This window comes from Mus caroli, unplaced genomic scaffold, assembly GCF_978045245.1.
Source record: "Mus caroli unplaced genomic scaffold, Mus_caroli_1 scaffold_15, whole genome shotgun sequence".
Classification (NCBI taxonomy): domain Eukaryota; kingdom Metazoa; phylum Chordata; class Mammalia; order Rodentia; family Muridae; genus Mus; species Mus caroli.
The window spans coordinates 67,922,521-67,938,597 of NW_028227270.1; the positions used below are offsets into that span (position 1 = coordinate 67,922,521).

Consider the following 16,077-nt stretch of genomic DNA (forward strand, 5'->3'; position numbering starts at 1 on the left):
GTTTTGTTGTTGTTTGAAGTGGGGTCTCACTTGTAGCCCTGCTCGCTTGGAGTTGAGAATATAAACCAGTCAGCCCTGAACACACAGATCACTGCCTCAGCTTTCTGAGTGCCGGGATTAAAAGTGTGCTCTACTGTGCTTAGCGACTAACCTTGCATTTTAAATTTTCCTAATATGATATTCTTTAGAGTCCAAATGTAAAAGGTAAATTTTGGTACTGAACAGCACATTTAATACCATTTCTGTATTTTACCACAATGAAAATGAGTAAGAAGAGAGACATGAGAAGGGGAGGGAGCACTAGGATAGACCAGAAAGCTACCCCCGCAGTCCCTGCCAGCCTCTCTGCCTCCCCCAAAGCTGTAGTGCTTCTCTTTCCCCAGCTGTGCAGGTAGGATTGCTGGTGTGTCACTGGCACCAAGGCTGTCTGCTCTGCAGAGATAGATACACAGTGATTTCTCCCCCTCTCTGAAGGTCCAGAGAAGACAGAAGAATCAGTGTCTTCTACACCTGTGGTTGAGGGTGAGTCAGAGGAGCCAGCTGGCACAGAGTTCCAGAGGGACCCAGAGGCTTGCCAGCCTGCCCCTGACAATGCCACCTTCCCCAAGATCCACAGCCGGAGGTTCCGGGAGTGAGTGAGCACTGGCTGCTAGGGCTCGGGTTGGGGGGCAACAGCATAGGCTGGAGTGTCTGCTGCAATGCATTTTAATCCTGTGCTTGAAATCCACCGGGTAGCTAGGTATGCAGTGGGGATAGGATCCGATTCCTGTGTGTGTCTGCTGTTCTGTCCCTCTGATGATGACTGAAGAGGTGTCCTTAGTCTTGAAATCCACCGGGTAGCTAGGTATGCAGTGGGGATAGGATCCGATTCCTGTGTGTGTCTGCTGTTCTGTCCTCTGATGATGACTGAAGAGGTGTCCTTAGTCTGTTTTTGAAGTTGGGGTAGGGTGAGGTGGCAGTGGTAATAACCGGGTGCTCCAAGTTTAGTGTCACAGCCATTTCTTTTTCCCTCCAGCTTTTCATCTTTTCTCCTTTTCCTTCCTTCCTTCCTTCCTTCCTTCCTTCCTTCCTTCCTTCCTTCCTTCCTTCCTATGTATTTTCCTTTTGGGAGACAGACTTACTACTGTGTGACCCAAGCTAGCCTTGGCCTTGAACTCACTCTCCTGCGTGCTCAGCTTCTGAGTACTGGAGTTGCAGGTGTGGCCTGCCATGCCTGGTTTCAGTGTGGTCCCCAGGGTGTGAGCAGTCAGCAGTGCTCATGACTCCTCAGGGCAGCCTGTCTGGGTGCCCATGTGCAGAGCAGGGTGACACATAGAGGAGAAGCCAGATAGGGCCTTACGAGTCGTGCAGGGCAGGGCCTCCCATGGCATTCCTTCCTGTGGTGGAGGGAGTTGCATGGTCCTGCTGAGTGCTGGTGTCTTGGTGGCTTTTGTCTGATGCTGTCTGCATTCCCTGTCCCCCGGGTTCCTTTCAGCTACTGCAGCCAGATGCTTAGTAAAGAAGTAGATGCTTGTGTCACGGGTCTGCTCAAGGAGCTGGTGCGCTTCCAAGACCGCATGTACCAGAAGGATCCCGTCAAGGCCAAGACAAAACGCCGGCTCGTGCTGGGGCTGAGGGAGGTCCTGAAACACCTGAAGCTCAGGAAGCTGAAGTGCATCATCATCTCTCCCAACTGTGAGAAGACCCAGTCTAAAGGTGACAGCCCTGCAGACCCACAGTCAGTCATGCACGTGGTCGGTGGGCACCTTGGCAGCTTGCTTTCAGTTTCAACAGAGAAGGCGCTTTCTAGTGTGCTACACCTGAGCCCTACCTAACACTAACCTTCCTGACCAAGGGCCTTCCTCTCAGGCCAACCAGCAGCCCTTCCTCTGACAACAGGGTAGGGTGAGTCTGCTGTAAGCTGTAGTGTAGAGCCCAGTGGGGTTACTAGAGGCATTGCAGGGGGCTTTGGTCCTGTTGGCAGTTATTCAGCCTGTGGTCAACTCCTTCGCTTGCTCATTGCTAATGTGGGTTTATCATGGTATTGTCACGGTTCTCCAGCAGTTAGCCTGGCCTGGAAGAAGGCTTTGTGTAAGGTGATAGTGAACTTGCCTGCCTCCCATCATGACTCTGGGAGGACTTGCCTGACATCCTGTGTCTTGGGTTCCATGGCGGAAGGAGTCATTAGGAAGATGCTGTCATTCACACACCCTCTTCATCCAGTTAGAACTGTGAATGAGGGGAATATTTGGGACACATGAGCCATCATCTCCCTGGCCTGTTCCATTCTCCCATGGGTAACCTTCAGCTTGGCCAAAGTCACACTTTGAGGTAACAGGTCCAGATCCTGGTACTGAGTCCTGAGCCATGATCTCCAGTTACCATTTCACATCCCAAACCTTGAGGTTTCCTAACGGGCCTGAGGCACCCAGACCTTGGAGCAGCAACAGCTAGACCTCTTCTGTGCAACCTACCAGCTCATCTCTGCTGGCCCCATGCTGCTCCACCATTAACTCCAGCCAGAACGTGGTAGGGATCTAGTGACTACCTGGCTGGCTGTGTGTCTGGTAGTGCCATATGGTAGAGACTAAACTGTGAAGTGGTCACACAGGCTTGCTTGTGGAAAAGGCAAGCCTGGGCTTCCTGCCCTCTAGAGACCTCAGCAGCTGACAAACCTTGGAATATTTCCTCCCATAGCCCCAAGTAAGTGGTTTGGCTACCATGTCTGGTGCATTTTCAGCTTTGTGACAGCTCCACTTGCAGAAGAGCCAGTCATGTGCTCCTGGTAGGTCTTTCCTTCTCCTGCCTGTGGGTTCCACCTCTAGCCCTTCCTCACGCTGCTGGCTGTCAGAGGCCATGTAGCATGCTCCATGCATGCCTAGCCGTGCCTTGTCGGAGAGCTCTTTCGAGCAGTGGCAGTGTGAGAGGGAGTCTAGGAGGAGCTGTCCCAGGAGAACTGACTGCACAGGGCAGTATATGCAGCATTCTTCCCTTCCCTGCCCCACACCAGTTTCAAGCTTATAAAGTTCAAGATTAATGTAGAGTTTGATCTCTTTAGATCATCCTGTGCTGAGAGCAAGGGGTTCAAGGTCAATGTGCAGTTGACATTTGGTCCCTTTTGTTAAGTGTGTGAAAGAGCAGGGGTCAAGGTGTTCTGCTCTCTTAGCATGTTGGTGGTGGTCTGAAATGGTTGGAGTGCTTTGTGACTTTATTCCTGTGGTCTTCTATTTCTGAAGTAAATAGGTGATTTGTTCGTTCCTTTCTGCTATTGTTGGAGTGTAGAGGTGTGTGCCAGCACCCTGACTCCCTCTGCTGAGAATCATCCTCAGGGGCTCTGGGCTTCCAGTGACCAGGTGTGTCACTGCAACCCCTCCCTGTGCTGACCTTGCTGGTACCTCATCAAAGCAGGCCCAGGGTAGTAAAGAGCAAGGATCCAGTGTGAGCCAGGCACCTGGGCCTGTGGTGTGGTGGGCACCCTAGCCTCTCTGAGCCTCTGGTTTCCATTTTGTGAGACTTAGCACTTGTCTTTTAAGACGTTGGAGATGATTCAGAGTTGATATGTGTGAAGCAGTTGATCAGCACCTGTGACAGAGTGGTGCTAATTTCGTTTTCCCTGAGCACAGTGGGTGCAGTCTACCTTAGAGAATTGATTCTTCCTGGTGGAATTTGGTATGGGCAGTTGAGCTTATTGTGATTCTAAGTGGGCTATGTTGCACTGACCTGTGTCCTGTGTCTGAGCAGGTGGGCTGGACGACACGCTGCACACCATCATCGACTGCGCCTGTGAGCAGAACATCCCCTTCGTGTTTGCACTCAATCGCAAGGCACTGGGGCGGAGTCTGAATAAAGCTGTTCCTGTCAGCATTGTAGGGATCTTCAGCTACGACGGGGCCCAGGTGAGTTGGGGTCACGGCCTGTGATGTAAGCTTACCAACAGGCAGGGCATAGCCTCTGTTAAGTTGACCCTAAGGAGAATTCACCCTAAAGCAGAACCCGCTCAGAAAGCAATCGCCTTTGTCCACATAATAGCACCGAGGAAAGGTCCTCAATTTGACTCCAGGTTTATTGCCAATAGAGAGGCACTATGGGCCTAAACATTTGATCAGGCTCCTCATCTGGCAACACCCATAGGCAGAGACCCTCTCAACCTGTGTTACCTCTGCCTTGTTATGGAGGATACCGTCCTACAATGTGCTCTCTGTGCTCAAGGACCAGTTCCACAAGATGGTTGAGCTGACCATGGCAGCCCGTCAGGCATACAAGACCATGTTGGAGACAATGCGGCAGGAGCAGGCAGGAGAATCTGGACCTCAGACCCCTCCCAGCCCACCCATGCAGGACCCCATCCCATCCACGGAAGAAGGCACCCTCCCTTCCACTGGAGAAGAGCCACACTACAGTGAGTGCTCTGGGGAGGGGACCTCGGGGGGGTAGGAGAGCAGCATGACACTGGTGCCTTAAGACAGCTGCAGTAGCGGCCGGGCATGGTGGCACACGCCTTTAATCCCAGCATTTGGGAGGCAGAGGCAGGCAGATTTCTGAGTTCAAGGCCAGCCTGGTCTACAAAGTGAGTTCCAGGATAGCCAGGACTACACAGAGAATCCCTGCCCCCAAAAAAACAAACAACAAAACAAAAACAAAACAAAAGACAGCTGCAGTAGGTCAACGGTAGGTCCAGGACTGAAGCCATCACTCTTGTCATCGCCTCCTAAGAGCTTAATCAGCAGACATCAGAAACTGCAAGTTAACATTGATGGTCTTGGACTTTGAGCCAAGTGTGGACAGAGATGGCTTACAGGCAGCTATACCTAAGACCAACTTGGGAGAGCAAGGGAATTCTCTCAGGTCCATTGTCTACTGCAATGTGCTCTGCAGGGGCTGGGATTGATACTGGTCATTAGGGGAGAGCCAGCCTAGCAGATAGGTGTTCGGGGGAAGAGAATAGAGCTGACGAGGGACCTGAGCAGAGTGAGCATCTGTCACTCATTCCTGCCTCGGAAGGAGCTTTGGACCTATTAGTGTCTGTCACTTGGGCTGTTCTCCTGTTTCAGTTGAGATTTGGAAAAAGCACCTGGAAGCATACAGTCAGCGTGCCCTGGAGCTGGAAGACTCACTGGAGGCATCAGCCTCTCAGATGATGAACTTGAGTTTATAAGAAGAGTTCTTGCCTGTGTGTCTGTGTATTGGGTAAGGATGGGGGAGGCAGGAAAGAGACTTCCTTCTCAGTTCTTTACCGACATGATGTATTTATGTGACTGTAGAGTTGGAAATTCACTGGGCCTCAGGGGAAAGGAAGCACCTGGTTGTAGCACTGTGAGTCCATCAGATGGGCACTCAGATGTGCCCGTGGGCACCTTTCCTAAGAGCCTGGTGAGCAGCTTCGGTTCTTTCTCTCTGCACGCTGGATCTGGAAAACGCTGGAGAACGTGGTCCTGGGTACCGTGGCTGCCTAGGACCCACTATTACAGTGCTGCTCAACCAAGTTTGGGGTTGGTGAACCAGGAGCTGTGCTCCGGGGGACTGTGGAGGGCCCTTCCTTGGGGGTAGAGCCCTGCCATTGTGCTGCCAAGGATTTGCTAATATGAGCCTCAGAAGAAAATTAGTTTCTAACATGACTTTTTGACATAAATTAGTGCTTTTAGTTTTTATTTTCCAAAGAAGCAGTATATATCAAATTTGTAGATTTCAGTTTGGTGTCTACAAATCTTTTTAATGAACATAGGGTAAATGTGGTTTCTGTCTTAGAAGACAGAGCTTACTAACATATTTTCCTGCAAGCAAGAGGGCTTATTTGTTTTGAATAAAGAGTGATTATTTCATTTCATCTCAGGCTATTGTGATCTTAGGTGAGTGGTATCAGTCTCACAGGTTAGCACTGGAGTTCCTTACTGACTTGATCCTCTTTTGCACTGCGGTGGTATGACAGGCCCAGTCATCATACCCAGCTCCAGAGCCAGGGACTATGGTATCCCTAATAGACCTTTGCGTCTCTTTTGCCCGAGTCTGCCCCATGTCAGGAATGCAGCTGCACTCAACATAGCCTCTGAAGAGAGAGCGGCCTGTGCCGAGCAGAGAAAGTGGGAGACTGGGTCAGAATGGCTTCCCAGTGGCCTGCCGTGCGGAGCCTACGGCTAGTTCTCACCCCTGGTTGACCCTGTTGTTGACTTTGTGGCAGCCTGGGATGGATTTGGTGGAATTAGGTCAGCAACTTTTCTCCCCCTCATGTCAGTAGGCCACAAGTTGGTTATAATAAGTTTAGAAATAGAGTCTTTGAGGGAAAAAAAGGCTCTGAAATGAATTTATAGGGATCTTTTAAAGAACCCTGTCAGCTGTATTCAGCAGCTAGAATTTTGAAATTTGATAGGACCAAAACAAAAACAAAAACAAAACCTGGTCTGAAATGTCTTGTGATTTGAGGGCTTCCTGCTCCGAGCTGCCTCATCTATGGCTCACATCTGCTAATCCAGGCTCCTAGCCCACACAGGAACCCTTGGGTGCTGGACTTCTGAGTTCTCATTCTGCCTCCAGAAGTCCTTCCCATTGACATTGCACATCCTCTCCTGGGGTGCCCTGGTTGTGCCATCACTCTGTTGGCAACTTCTACGGAGGCCAGTGCTTCAGGTGAAGTCAGCTAGTCTTCCTTGGCCCCCACTGTGCCAGGGGTGCCCAGGACAGGGTCACAGGAATGAGCACCAGACTGAACACAAATGCAAATGCCCACTCTTGTTGCAGCTGAGCAGGGAATCTTACTAAACTTCCTGCCCGAGCATCCTCTGCCACCTCAGTGTATGATTGCTTTGTGTCATAGACAGGTCCTGACAAATCCAGTCTTTATGGAAGATACAGGGAGCAATGACAAGCCACACCTCAAATACAACCAGTGAAAGTAGTTCACAAGAAAATTCTGTTCCAAGGGTGTGAGGGTGCTGCAAGCATGGCGAATGTGCATTAGCCAGATGGGTGACCAGGGACCAGGCTGTGCTTAGATGAGAAGACAGTACACGTGACCATCAGTGTGTCTGTCTCTTCCCAGAACTGGCCCCAGGAGGGACCTGCTAACCCCACACCTCGAAGCTTACCTGATTCATTTGTCCCAGAAAGAAAGGACATTGAGCAGGCTGAGCAAGGCAGTTTCTCCAGGTATCATAGAAGGGCGTGGCTTGGTTATGAACAGAGTTTTAGGTTTTATGATTGACAAGAAGAGACTTGTCTGCGGAGATTAAAGGCTGAGTAGGTCTTGGGCCACACCTCCCCAGGTCACACACACCCACAAGCTTCAAAGATTAACTGTACTATAAAGACCTAGAGACATGCTAACTCAGCACTGGAAAACAGTTTAATACGGCACCTGAAGGTTTGCATAATTGGCCTACCTCAGAAGCGGAGCGCTGACAGGGTAAACGGTGGGAAGCACTGTGCTTTGGAAAACAGCCTTGGGTTCTGAGATAAGCGAAGAGCAACTTCCTCATGTCACTCAAGGTTTAAGGCAAAAGATTCTCACATGGACCCCACCTCTCCTATCCCAGCTTAGCCCCTGGAACAACCTGTTTCCTAGGTGGCCACTGCAGCAGACTTGAGTTAGATCTACAGAAGCAGAGTGGAGATTAGCTCTTCTGGCCCTGGGGGAGGGGCAGGAGTGCAGGGAAGTCCTGGGGAGAATGCAGGGTGTCTGTCATCCTGTTAGCCTTCATGACGGACATGCTGTTCTGTCATCTGCTTGAGTGAGGAGCCTTCTGTTTCTGCCAGGCAGACTGATCTTTCTGCTACATAAGCAGCTAATGTAAAAAGGTCTTGTTCTATCTCAGGCCTACTGGGGTTCAGGCCTAGAGATTCCCAGCCTCTAGGAAGGGACTCTCAGGCTGTGGCAAATGGCAGTGTGGAGCCAGCCAAGACACAATAGCTTGGTGCAGTAGGTGCTGTGCCTTCATCAGGTACGTCTGCAGCTGGTGTCAGAAAGGTCACTTGGGATCTGTCCAGAACTGCCTCTGGTGGCTAGAAGGTATCCTTGCTGCAGCTTTCCTACAGAACAAAAACAAAAATTCAAGGTAGTTTCTGAGTGATTGGACCAGTAGACTAGGCCTTCCCTGCTCTGGGGTGGAATGGTGGAACCCCCATCCCGACCCCCAGGGCTTCAAGTTAAGAGTATGCAAGTGGTCTCTCTCAGGACACTTTTTTTTTTCTTTGTAAAGATAGATAGATTTATTTATTTATTTATTTATTTATTTATTTATTTAATGTGAGTACACTGTAGCTGTCTTCAGACACTCCAGAAGAGGGCATCAGATCTCATTACAGATGGCTGTGAACCACCATGTGGTTGCTGGGACTTGAACTCAGGACTTTTGGAAGAGCAGTCAGTGCTCTTAACCGCTGAGTCATCTCCAGCCCCATCTCTCTCAGGACTCTTGAGACAAAGGCAGCACTGTGTGCTCTCGCTTCAGATAGGTGCTTATGAGCCCATGCTGCTTAGCCTTCAGAAAGGGGCTGTGGTCAATGGCTGAGATGATTGGTGTCTCCTAGTGTCAAAGAGGACCTTGGAGGGGAGATCTGCATGGGCTCTGATGAGAGGACTAGCAACACTCACTGTGATAGCCTGGCAGTTACCTGATGCACATACTTAGGCCTCCCCAAGGTTAGAGCGCCCTGCTTGTGTGTGGCAGCTAACCGCAGGGTAAATCTAGCCAGGGGGCAGCACGGTGACTTGAGCCTATGTGAGGGCACCCTTGCTGAGGAAGCCTCTTCCACAAGCTTGTAGGTAGTGACAGTTCCACCTTCCCATGTTCTTCAACAGCAGCTAGTCTCCTGCTCTCATGAAGTAGTGAGTTCCAGGGGCTGGGGCAGCCTTGGGACCTAGGAAAAAGCTACTGGCCTGTACGGATCTAAAATGTGTTTTGGTCTCCTCTTACACCATTGCCCTATCCTTGATCCTGCTAGCCTCAGTAACAGCCCAGAATTCCCTAGGGGCAATAGAGAAGCAGAACTTGTCTGTAGGCTAAGAGGAAGTCAGAGGGGCCCAGTGTCCACAGAGCAGTGGGCAAAAAGCTCCCTGCTGGCCAGGTACATACCCATGCCTTCCTCCAACCCTGCATCAGCCGGTCATGCTCCCCGGCCACAGCACGCCATGTAGCAAGTTCCTGGCTCCACTTTTCCTGTTGCAGTGCCTCTGGAAGACAAGCAGAGTCGAGTCCACAACTTTGCAGCCTCCAGGTTGCTGTTGGTGCACACTGTCCAGGACCACACCATAGGCTGAGTGGGCTGGTGGATCCCAGTTCTCGTCTGCTTTAGTGGCCTGTCCCACTGGGGAATCCCCTCAGTGGCCTGAATGGGCCACAGCAGGGCTCTGCGGAGCAGGGGGTTTCACATTCCATTACTAGTTGGTTGGTTTTTTGAAACAGTTTTGCCATGTTGATTGACTTGGCCTTGGACTCATTCTGTATCCCAGAATGGACTTAAATTTGAAATCCTCCTGCTTCAGCCTTTTCATTTCTAGGATCCCAAGTACATGCCACCACACAGTCCGTGTCTCCCTCCAGTCACCCCCTTTCTCCTGGCCACAGCTCTGTTGGTAATTGCCCTCGAAGGCTCCAGTGGATCTGTCCTCCACAGCCTATTGTCTCCTAGCTGTCAGAGGCCCTGTTCCCATGGCTGTACCAGGTGCCAGAGATCCCCACTTTGCAGGTGCTGAAGCTCAGAATTTAGCATAGCTCTTACCAAACTTGGAAGGATTTTGGCTAGGTTTTGGGGATTGAGGGAGATTTCCCTTGCCTCTCATTCTCCATGGTCCCCTGTCTTAGGGTTTTACTGCTGTAAACAGACACCATGACCAAGGCATTTCTTATAAGGACAACATCTAATTGGGGCTGGCTTACAGGTTCAGAGGTTCAGTCCACTATCATCTAGGCAAGAGCATGGTGGCATCCAGGTAGGCATGGTGTAGGAGGAGCTGAGAGTTCTACATCTTCATCTGAAAGCTACTAGCAGACTTCCTGGCAGCTAGGGAGAGAGGGTCTTAAAGCCCACACCCACAGGGCCACACCTTCTGCTAATGCCACTTTTAATAATACAAACCATCACAGTCCCTTAAGTGTGCTTTCTTTTGGATCCTGAAAACACACCCAGCAGCATACAAGAGAGAACTGCTGCTCATGCCAATGTCAGGAATAGTACCATGAACATGCCCATCCAACGTGAAGGCCCCAGTTCATTCAGAGTGCCATAGCAGCCCCTGCTTAAAGCTCTGACCTACTAGCCAAAAGGGGAGGGGAGAGGCCAGTTCTTCCCAGCGATCCTTGGGAACCCTGCAGACTGATTCTGAAAGCACAACTGAGCAGTGTGGGCCCCTCCAACTAACAAAGAATCACTTCCCGCTGTGCAAGGTGACTTTGTAGCTGTTGCTAGTGCTGCCCTAACTCCCAGTGAGGGGCCTGGCCCCTTCTGATAACTCTGGTTCATCCCAATAGCCAAGTACCAGGCCAGATTGCTCAGCCGTGAAAGGTATCTGTTTTCTCTAGAACCCACTAAACACAGCAGAGGAACTTTTTATTGTTTGTGTGTAAAACCACGAAGAGAGTACTAGACGAAGCTGCAGGGGACCTGGAAAGTGCAAAGCTATGAGACTTGGCTGCTGTCCCAAGACCACTGCACAGCAAGGCCTGTGATATAGCCCTGAGTGAGTCCTCTACTAGATAAGGGGAGTGGGGAGGAGTTAGCATGCCCAGGTATAATATGGCTTAAAAGAGTGCCCAACCAGTGACAACCTCCCTCTGCCCTAGCATACAACACTTTTGTCTCTTGGGTTGGGCACGTAGCAGACAGGTCCAGTGGACAGTCAACACTGAAGGAGGAATCCCTGCCCTCTTCCCACTTAAGTCTCTACATCTCCAACCCAACTACTAAGCGTTGCTGTGCTCGGTTAGCTATTCTAAGTCTGGGCCACTGCTAGGCTTTGATGCTAGGCTTTGAGTACCAGCTATGTGGAGACAAACCTTGCATTCTGTAAGAGCCAGGGAAAGGCAGGGATTGTAGCTCAAGATGAGAAGAGCTTAGCACCAGCCTGTTCCATCAGCACCACGCACAACATGTGCAGGGGACTTCTGGGAGCCACAGTCCTGACCACTGACTCCCCAGGGAGCCCCAAGCCATGCTGATGCTACTTGGTCCAGATCCCATGCTCTGAAAAGGACAACTTAGAGAGGAGGAAATGGGGAGAGTGAGGTCTGCTCACATTCTCCCAGGCAAAGAGAAGATCTGCAAAATGCAATACAACCAAAAACTTCGATTCTAAAAGATCTGATAGTTTGGAAGGTAACGCTGAGAAAATGCATGAGGAAGTAGAAAAGTTAAATGATAGGAGCTGGGCAATGGTGGCACTTGCCTTTAATCCCAGCACTTGAGAAGCAGAGGCAGGCAGATTTCTGAGTTCCAGGACAGCCAGGGCTACACGGAGAAACCCTGTCTTGAATACCCACACCCCCCCAAAAAAAAGATGACAGGAAAGGAAAAGTTAGTGGCTTAGGGAAGCAGCTCAACTCTCACAGCTTGGAAAAGATCCTGAAGAGTTGATGGAGAGTCAAGAAAATGCCCCCCCAGCAGGAGAGCAAAGGCTCTCTAGTTAATGTGCTGGTGGGAAAGTGTGAAGAAAAAAAAAAAAAAAAAAAAGCAAGCCATTTTGAATTATAACTGCTTGAGAAAACAAGCTTCCAGTGAGAACAAAAAAGGCCTTAGGTGACAGATACATAGTGAGGCTCAAGTGGGGGGGTGGGGGTGGGGAGGGATCAGGTAAAGGGCCCAGCACCAGCAAATGGTACCATCAGATGCCAGAGTGGTGTGTCAGGACTGTCTGTACTCAACCAAACTAACACTCAAGGGATACGAGCTTTCAAAATGGTTGTTTCCATGCTAGTTCTATGAGGCATGCCACAAGACATTGCATAATAAAAGAACACCTAGGAGATCAGACCCTTGATCCAACATGAAGGTAACTCTTGTCTCAAAGTGACAAACGATCCCAAAGCAGGTGTGCTGTTTGCCTCTTGTCCCAGCACTGGGGAAGCAGAGGTGGGAAGATCACAGGAAAGCCAGTTTAGGCTTCAGCGTGAGCCATTGCCTCAAAAAGCCATCCAAAAGTGACACGTTGACTCTTCTGAGAGGCAGCTGAGGGGTGATGACAAGCCAGTGCCTTTAATGCCCAAGTGAGTAGCTGTTGTTATGGTAACTAAGTGTCCCACAACTGGAAATCAGCAAAGGTACAGCACATGGGAAGTGGAACAGGAAGGGTGTGGGAGCCCGAGCACACACACACACATACATAGTGGAGGTGAGAGATCAATCCCAAAGCCGGGCGTGGTGGCGCACGCCTTTGATCCCAGCACTCGGGAGGCAGAGGCAGGCGGATTTCTGAGTTCAAGGCCAGCCTGGTCTACAGAGTGAGTGCCAGGGCTACACAGAGAAACCCTGTCTCGAAAAAAAAACCCCAAAAAAAAGAGATCAATCCCAGATGTCATTTCTCAAGAGCTGTCCACCTTGTCTGGTGAGACAGGGTCTCCCTGCATCCTGAGGCCTGCTGACTTGGCTAGGCTGTTAGGCTAGTGAGCCCTGGAATCTGCCTGCTTCTGTCTCCCCAGCAATAGGATTACAGGCACATACCATTCACACCCAGATTTTATACTATCACATTCTTCTATTGAGAGTGCACACCCATGTTCACCTGTGTGTAGGCAATCAGAGAACAACTTGGTGTCAGTTCTCTGTTCCAGCTATGTGGGTCTCAGGGATCAAACTAGGTCACTCAGCTCTGCGAGCACCTTTACTCACTGAGCCTCACAGACTCCACACTCAGTTATTTCCTTGGGTTCTGAGGATCACACCCATCTGGCACAGCAAGCACTTTATCAATAGCCTCATCTTCCCAGCCTCGGCTCAGCTGCCTTTTCTAGTGACAGAAATTCAGACCCCCATGTTGGAAAGTGGGAGGTAAGCAGTGTATAGTATATGTGCTGTGTAAGTGATCTTACACATGTAACCACATGACATCTGTGATGTGTGTGTGTATATGCAGACATACATACAAGTGTAGTGCTTATGTGCACATGTGCACATCAATTCATATAACAGTGAAAAATTAAATCGTCTTCCCCAGCACAAGGCAAATAAGACACTGAAGCTACATATCAGTGTCTTTAGACAGGCTAAATAGTGATAGCCAGCCCCTAGAAGTGTTGCTGCCAGAGTGGACCACACTTACCGTGTCTCATCACAGTGATGTGAACCTTTGAGGTCTGGTTCCCTGCTGAGGAGAGAACAGAGCAGCTGTATTCGGTGGTTTCTTGGATGGTGTCCCGAAGCCAGCTGAGGGCATGGGCCCTGCCATCGGGCAGTGCATGGGTCTGCATAGGTACACACGTCTCCAGGGCATGCCTATTCTTCTCCCAGATGAAGCGGATATCTGCTGGACCTGCGGGCACATGGACTATCTCCACATCTCCACTCAAGACTCAAGGGAGCTGGGCAAATGAAGGGCCATCTTGGCCCCAAGTAGACTTGGTCCCAAATAGCACTGACCTGGGACAACTTCCAGCTCTGTACCAGGTCCCTCCTGGAAGAGCTAAGCCACAAAACACCATACCCACCTTTAGACCTCACCTCTCCACCAGACCTCTAGCACACTTGCATGGCCTCAACCTCTGGCTCCTTGTCACACTGTGCACCCCTCCCCCAGTGAAGTAGCCACTGAGGATCAGGATATGTGGTACCCTTTCTGTGGGTGTTTTTGTGCCACATGGAACCACATGACTTCGAACTCCTGAGATGCCTGACTCCACCTTCCAAATGTCAAGGTTATATGTATGTATAACCTCACCATGCCTGGTTCTTAGGGTTGTTTTTTTCTCTTTTAAAACAGTAATTATTTAAAAGATAAAGACTAGACAAGTGTGGTGGCACACACCTTTAATACCAACACTCAGGAGGCAGAGGCAGGTGGATTTCTGTGAGTTCAAGAGAGAGGTCTCTCTACATAATGAGACTGTCTTCAAGACTAAGGCCACCTGTTTCTACCACACTGTTCACAGTATTACCATCACACCCCATCCAAGGGGGCACCATGAGTGACTTCAACTTGTCTGACACACAGGGTCTTGGTAAGCGGGTAAGGCAGGGCATCCAGTAGAAGAGACGTTCTGTGATCCAAAACAGAATTACGCCCCCCCCCACACACACACACACACTGCAAGCCAGCAAGAGGCTGGGCTAACCTCAGACCCTTGATTCCTATAGAGTGTCTGAGGGTTGTCATTTCTATGGAATCATAAAGGTTCAGTTCTGGTCACAGTGCCAAAACCAGTTGTGATGGCAACAGGTCACTTCCCTGTTAGTGCTGACTTATGGGTATGTATAGAGTCTTGGTCTAAGACTTCACCCTAGATCCTACCCAGAGCTTCAGGCCATACTAGGACAGGCTGCCCTCCATCCACCAAGGAGAAGGCAAAACAAAGCAGCTACACTCATAAATGGTTCACTCCCTGGCCCTACCTGGGGCTTGGCTGAAGATGGCCCAATGGTTTAAACCAGCCTAATGGTGCTACATTTTGTCAGCTACTGTTACCAGGTATGTGATGTACCAAGCTGAGCTGGACAGGAAGGGCCAGCCAGCCAGGTCCTGCCACCTTCATATGTCATCTACACACACACACACTTGATGGGAGACACTCAACCAGGGGGAGAAAAGAAATAGCAATCTCCACCTGGGCTCAAAACACTAAGCAGGAAAAACAACAACAAAAAGTAACAACAACAAAAAAACAAAACAAATAACAACAACCAAGGCAGAACCTGGGAACTCTTAAGAATCACCTGGCATTGTCCCCAGCCATGATGCCAGGGTGTGTGGGTGGCCAAGGGTGGGAGAACTTGCCCTGGGGAAGGGATGGTACCAGGCAGGGAGTTAGCACTACTCAGTTACAGGTGACAGGTTGCATTTTTCTTTTCTAAGACAGGACCTCAGTGTAGCCCAAGCTATCCTTGAACTTTATGTAGCCAAAGATGACCTTGCGCTTGTGATCTTCCTGCCTTCACCTCCCACGTGCTGGGGTTCTAGGCCTGCACCCCTGAACAAGTTGATGGAGTCCTGAGGATCTAACCTAGGACTTCATGCATACTAGGTGACCATTCTACCAACAGCATGCCAGCCCCACAGACTGGACTTTTGAAGAGATTTTTGAGTTTATTACTTTGGACCTGGAGTCTCCTCACTTCACCACCCTCTATTCATCATCATCTGATTCCCTCATCAATGACCCCCTGTGCTCTTGTCCCAGGCTTTCCTCTCACACTGGATCAAGTAGAAACACAACTGGACCATCCCAGGGACAGATCCAAGGTGGTAATGCAACTGGAGGGCCACAGGCTTGTTTCTGTTAGTAACAATCAGGAAATGGCGGGGGGCGAGGGGGGGGCATACAAGTGATAGGAAGCCACTACAGTGACAGTCAGGAGAACACTCTCAGAGAAACTGGTTTCAGAAAAAAGCAAACTGAAAACCATGTAGGTCATACAGTGCTTGGTGAGGCTCCAGAGGGTTAACAGAATGCAACTCATACATGTGGGGCTCAGAGGTTGATGTCAACCATGTGTCTTCCCCTATTGCTTGGCACTGTGTGTGTGTGTGTGTATGTATATATGCTCCAGGGATCTCCCTTTCCCACCTTGGGAGTGCTTGGGATTATAGGTAGGCTACTGCAACTGCCTGCCGGGCATTACGTACATGCCGCACAGCAAGTGCTTTGTCCACTAAAATACCTCCCAGCCTGGGGATGGGTTTTATTGTATGTGTATGGGTGTTTTGCTGGCTTGTTACCAATGCACCACAAACATGAGGAGGCAGCATGGCATGCTCTCGAACTGGAGCTGCAGGGATCCTGAGCCACAATTCGGGTGCTGGGAATCAAACCCACATCCTTTCCAAGAACAAGTGCTCTTAATCACCCATGCATCTCTCCAGACCCTTGAATTTTTAAAAATATACTTCCAAGAGCTTATGAATAACAAATATAAATAAGTGTTACTTTTATAATTGAAAATGCCACTGAGACAGAATTGAGC

The 16,077-nt window shown here is 50.0% G+C and overlaps 2 protein-coding genes across 4 annotated transcripts in view; one reads left to right on the top strand and one right to left on the bottom strand.

The window, feature by feature from the left end:
- Secisbp2 (SECIS binding protein 2) overlaps positions 1-6,414 on the top strand; it is a 33,593-nt gene extending 27,179 nt beyond the window's left edge. The window contains exons 13-17 of one of the 2 annotated variants that reach the window (XM_021180740.3): positions 475-631; positions 1,475-1,695; positions 3,721-3,875; positions 4,189-4,378; positions 5,031-5,803. In XM_021180740.3, the coding sequence (XP_021036399.1) occupies positions 475-631; positions 1,475-1,695; positions 3,721-3,875; positions 4,189-4,378; positions 5,031-5,134 (827 nt within the window). In that variant the 3' untranslated portion in view covers positions 5,135-5,803. Of the gene's footprint in view, positions 1-474; positions 632-1,474; positions 1,696-3,720; positions 3,876-4,188; positions 4,379-5,030 lie in introns of both variants that reach the window. The other variant, XM_085831081.1, reaches the window with a different exon arrangement.
- A 237-nt stretch (positions 6,415-6,651) lies between these two features.
- The window catches only part of Sema4d (semaphorin 4D), a 109,041-nt gene continuing 99,615 nt past the window's right edge, over positions 6,652-16,077 (bottom strand). For both annotated transcript variants that reach the window (XM_021180322.3, XM_085831080.1), the window contains 3 exons: positions 13,223-13,432; positions 9,045-9,142; positions 6,652-7,998 (listed from right to left, as the gene is read on the bottom strand). In XM_021180322.3, the coding sequence (XP_021035981.1) occupies positions 7,972-7,998; positions 9,045-9,142; positions 13,223-13,432 (335 nt within the window). In that variant the 3' untranslated portion in view covers positions 6,652-7,971. The remainder of the gene's footprint in view (positions 7,999-9,044; positions 9,143-13,222; positions 13,433-16,077) is intronic.